The 5,000-nt window shown below is 45.5% G+C and overlaps 1 protein-coding gene across 1 annotated transcript in view; it reads right to left on the bottom strand.

Moving 5' to 3' along the window:
- The window catches only part of fmnl2a (formin-like 2a), a gene marked incomplete at its 5' end in the record, with an annotated part of 67,626 nt that overhangs the window by 8,023 nt on the left and 54,603 nt on the right, over positions 1 to 5,000 (bottom strand). Inside the window, 8 exons of the mRNA XM_083642240.1 lie at positions 40 to 141; positions 394 to 557; positions 1,249 to 1,378; positions 1,464 to 1,544; positions 1,668 to 1,736; positions 3,408 to 3,642; positions 4,003 to 4,205; positions 4,292 to 4,416. Coding sequence (XP_083498366.1) covers positions 40 to 141; positions 394 to 557; positions 1,249 to 1,378; positions 1,464 to 1,544; positions 1,668 to 1,736; positions 3,408 to 3,642; positions 4,003 to 4,205; positions 4,292 to 4,416 — 1,109 coding nt within the window. The remainder of the gene's footprint in view (positions 1 to 39; positions 142 to 393; positions 558 to 1,248; positions 1,379 to 1,463; positions 1,545 to 1,667; positions 1,737 to 3,407; positions 3,643 to 4,002; positions 4,206 to 4,291; positions 4,417 to 5,000) is intronic.

Genomic DNA, 5,000 nt, shown 5'->3' on the forward strand with positions numbered 1-5,000 from the left:
AGAGAGAGAGAGAGTGTGTGTGATGATTATCCAGCTCACCCTGTAAGCCTTGACGAATCGCACAAACACGGGGAAGAAGACGGAAGGCGGCGTGGTTTTGGAATTCTCCCCGAAGAACTTCACCGCCTCGTCAAAGGCGTCCTTTCAAACACAAACGCATCATTTTCACACCGTATCATCACCCTAGTCAAACCCCTTATTATCCTGTAGCGTTATTCAAAGATATCTTCAACTCCATATAAAGATACTGTATCTCATCAGATTAATCGGCGTATTTCCTTGGGTTACATTCAAACAAATACATTCAAATGCTAACTGTTAGCATAAACACAGACCTAAGGACGAGGATGACGCCTTAGTAGAATAGTACAATGCTGCGTGTGCTGAGGTCACCTGTGCGATCTTGGCGTCGTCCTGCAGCTTCTTCAGCTTGGCCTCGTTGTGTGTGATGAAGTCTTTGAGCATGGTGTTGTGGCCGTGCATGCTGTACTCTCTCTTGGTCAGCTCCATGCCTCGCTGCAGCTCCCTCACGTCCAGGAGCACGTTCTCCAGGGACACTTGTCAACAAACACGTGCACCATGAGACGTACGGATACACACACACAGCTACACGCACAAGCTTGAACAGAGCAAGAGGGCGTGCCGGCCGGGGGAGTCATTTCAAAGGAAAATGAATAGAATCAGAAACAACTGAATCTCTCTCTTCTTCTTTTTTCAGATTTCCCCACCCTTTCTCCCCAATTGTACTGGTGCTCCCCCTGCTGTCCGGGTCGATGATCAACCCTCTGCCGATCTGGGGAGAGTTGTAGACTAGCACATGCTTCCTCCGATGCATGTGTACATGAGAAGCTTATTTTCACCTTCTTCTTTTGACACCGAGAACTTTCACCGGCAGGACGTAGCGCGTGGAGGATCACGCTATTCCCCCCAGTTCCCCTCCCCCCAGAACATGCACCCTGCCCGACCAGAGGAGGCGCTAGTGCAGCTACAAATACCCTTTAATCCAGCTTCCCACACAGCCAATTGTGCCTGTATGGACGCCCGACCAAGCCGGAGGTAACACGGGGACGCTCATGTTGGTAGGCAGGGAATCTACCACTGCTGCACTACCCTGACACCGGGAAACACCCTCTCTAAGTACAATCAAATAAATATACAAGAATCTTTCTGTTGCAATTGAGACAGATGGAAAAGTTCTGAGTTGTACTGACACATAGTACTTATAAGAAATACAGTGGAGAAACTCACCTGCTGCAGCTTTCTCCACATAATGCAGCTCGTTGTAGAAGAGAGAAACCTGTTGGTATTTCTCCTTCACCACGTTGGCGATGTAGTGTAGCAACGTCAACTTACGATCTGTCGACTTGGTGTCGAGCAGCTGTGAGGAATTTAAGATAGAAGATCAGATAAGAGATGCAGAATTCGGTGAAGAAAATGCAATGAGCTGAAAGTCAGGAACTTACCAAGTCTAAACTTTGGAGCTTGAAACCGTACACCGCTCCTCTTTTGCTACTGTTCATGTAATTTCCAAGTGCCAAGATAATCTGTAGATTAAAAAACATCATCGGACTCAAAATGGAGCTCACGCATTCACTCCACATGACATGTAATCCATAAAGATCATTCACTCCACATGACATGTAATCCATAAAGAGTGGTACGCGCACCTCTAGGATTTTCTTTAGCTTCTGTGATGACTTGATGGACACAGAGGCTGCGATGACGGCATGAAGTTGCTGTGGGGAAATAAAAGAGAAGAGAGAGGAAATGTCAGATCCAGTCAAGCATCGTCTCTTTCTATCATCAAACCCACAAACCAGGAGGAGTCACATGAGAGCAGCATCTAAGCATCTTCTCTTTCTATCATCAAACCCACAAACCAGGAGGAGTCACATGAGAGCAGCATCTAAGCATCTTCACTTTCTATCATCAAAGTACCACAAACCAGGAGTCACATGAGAGCAGCATCTAAGCATCTTCACTTTCTATCATCAAACCCACAAACCAGGAGTCACATGAGAGCAGCATCTAAGCATCTTCACGTTCTATCATCAAACCCACAAACCAGGAGGACTCACATGAGAGCAGCATCTAAGCATCTTCACTTTCTATCATCAAACCCACAAACCAGGAGGAGTCACATGAGAGCAGCATCTAAGCATCTTCACTTTCTATCATCAAACCCACAAACCAGGAGGAATCACATGAGAGCAGCATCTAAGCATCTTCACTTTCTATCATCAAACCCACAAACCAGGAGGAGTCACATGAGAGCAGCATCTAAGCATCTTCACTTTCTATCATCAAACCCACAAACCAGGAGGAATCACATGAGAGCAGCATCTAAGCATCTTCACTTTCTATCATCAAACCCACAAACCAGGAGGAGTCACATGAGAGCAGCATCTAAGCATCTTCACTTTCTATCATCAAACCCACAAACCAGGAGGAATCACATGAGAGCAGCATCTAAGCATCTTCACTTTCTATCATCAAACCCACAAACCAGGAGGAATCACATGAGAGCAGCATCTAAGCATCTTCACTTTCTATCATCAAACCCACAAACCAGGAGGAGTCACATGAGAGCAGCATCTAGGATTGCAAGACTTCCTCTAATGATCTTCAGCCTGGAATGCAGTGGAGAGATACTTGGATCCAGCCCCGCCCACTTGGGGTCTCAACCCTTTGAAACGCATAAAGCCTCGAATCCATTCCCTAATTACTTCTGCCAAAGTGGTCATGTTTTCGTCTGTCTGTCTGTCTGTCTGTCTGTCTGTCTGTTAGCAGGATTACAGAGAAGCTACTCCTCCCATTTTCATGAAACTTCATGGAAGCATGGGCCAAGGAAGAACCCATTACATTTTGGAGTGGATCAAATCTGACTAAAAACATATAGCATATAAAAACATGAGCATATAGCATGTTGCATATAGCATTAGCATATAGCATAGTGCAGGGGTTCCCAACCTTTCTTGTGCCAAGGACCGGTAGATACATGGGAAAAAAAGTTGCGGACCGGTTGTCAATTTTAATGGTTTTAGTTACATATATATTTACTCACCAGGTGGCGACAAAGGGTAAATAACAGCCGTTTGTGTTGTACTGTATGTAGCCTACAGTATTTATGTTTTTGTTTCAACTACAAACATAAATAAACGTCAACTTGAAACTATGTTTCAACTACCACACACAGCCTATAATATTATAACCTATGTTTATTTATAAAAAATAAATAAAAATAAAAATAAAATGGACCAGGCTCGCGGCCCGGTACCGGTCCGCGGCCCGGTGGTTGGGGACCACTGGCATAGTGGACTATTGGCCTTGGAGGAGGTCTGAGCTCTCCAAGTGCCCTTCAACTTGTCTGTTTGAAGCAACAACAAGAGAAGGATCCTGGCTCTCACCGGCGTGAGCATCTGCACGCTCTCAGAGAAGTTGCCGATGAAGGCCATGATGGTCATCTTCTGCATGAGCCGCTCGATCTTACTGAACTGCATCATGAAGCGGTCCTCGTCCGTCAGGCTCTCCAGCGGCTTGCGCTCCTTCTCATACTGACGCATGACTTTCACCTCGTGCTCTGTGGGCTGGAAGCGCATCAGACACTCCACAAAGTCCACGGGCAGAGTGCGCAGGTCAAACCTGAGCACAGGGAGGAAACAGCCACATACAAGCATATCAATACTTTCACCCTAAAGCACTGTTTGATCAAATGTACTCCTCATCTTACAAAATGAATGATGACAAAAAAAGGAGAGGGCATTATGAGTTTGAGTTACTAGAAAAGTTATCAATCATCTTGAGACCTAAAAATTTGTTCTGTATAAAATAATATATTTTAAAATATTGACATCAATTTCAGGTCGCATTTATCTCAATTGTATCTGTATTATTATGTACTATAGCCACATGAACATGTACACACAAACAAAAATTCAGCACACTACTTGTTAAGCAAACACGTGACTAGAAGGACTGGGCTTTTATTTTGAAAGGTCTTACAATTGAATGGCCTTGGAGATCTCCTCGGGCGTCTTGCCCACTTTCCTCAGTGTGATGGCCATGTTCTTGGCCCTGTTGGAGTCCAGCAGAGTCACCTTGCTAGGCCCCTTCTGGATGACCTTCTGCTTGCTCATGGTCACATCGATGGCTGGGCCCTGGGCCTTCGTCTTGAACATCTCCTCAAACTCGTCTACATTCAGGTCCTGGAAGATGACAGCGAATGAGAATGGACAGAATATGAATGAAGAATACAATAGGAATCAATCACTGGTACTGGTATTTATCTTACCTCAAGTATCCTCTCATCATCGATCTCGTTGAAGACGGTCCCGTTGATCTGGTTGGGTTTCAGAGCGACCCAGTTGAAGACGGGCATACGGAACTTTGTCTTGATGGGTTTCTTAATCTTGACGGCTGGATAGGATACAAATGAGTTAGTGACTCCTATCTACTGTTGGGAGCGCAGCTCGCTCACACACACACACACACACACACACACACACACACACACACACACACACACACACACACACACACACACACACAGGTTGGATTGGTGGAAGGGTAGATGGGTATCTATGACTGATGACACACATGGACATGACTCCCTCCTGTGGCTAGACCCCATGTCTGTCTGATCTGTTCAAACATGCCACTCAGCATCTTTTTGCTGTTTCTTAGCTGGTTTTAAATAGACTGTGTTTGTATAGCTATTATCCAAAGCGCTTTACAATACGCCTACATTCACCCATTCACACACACATTCACACAGCGATGACAGGAAGCTACTGCAGTGCACAGAGTGTGGGCACTGCCAACGGGGGCAATTTGGCGTTCAGTGTCTCGCCCAAGGACACTTCGACAGACAGGCGGACTGGGGGTGGCGGGGATCGAACCACCGACCTCTTTTATCCAAAGGGATAACCCGCTCTACTTCCTGAGCCACAGCTGCACCCTATATATATATATATACGTATATATATACGTATATATATATA

The sequence above is a fragment of the Poromitra crassiceps genome, assembly GCF_964638095.1.
Source record: "Poromitra crassiceps genome assembly, chromosome: 8".
Taxonomy (NCBI): Eukaryota; Metazoa; Chordata; class Actinopteri; order Beryciformes; family Melamphaidae; genus Poromitra; species Poromitra crassiceps.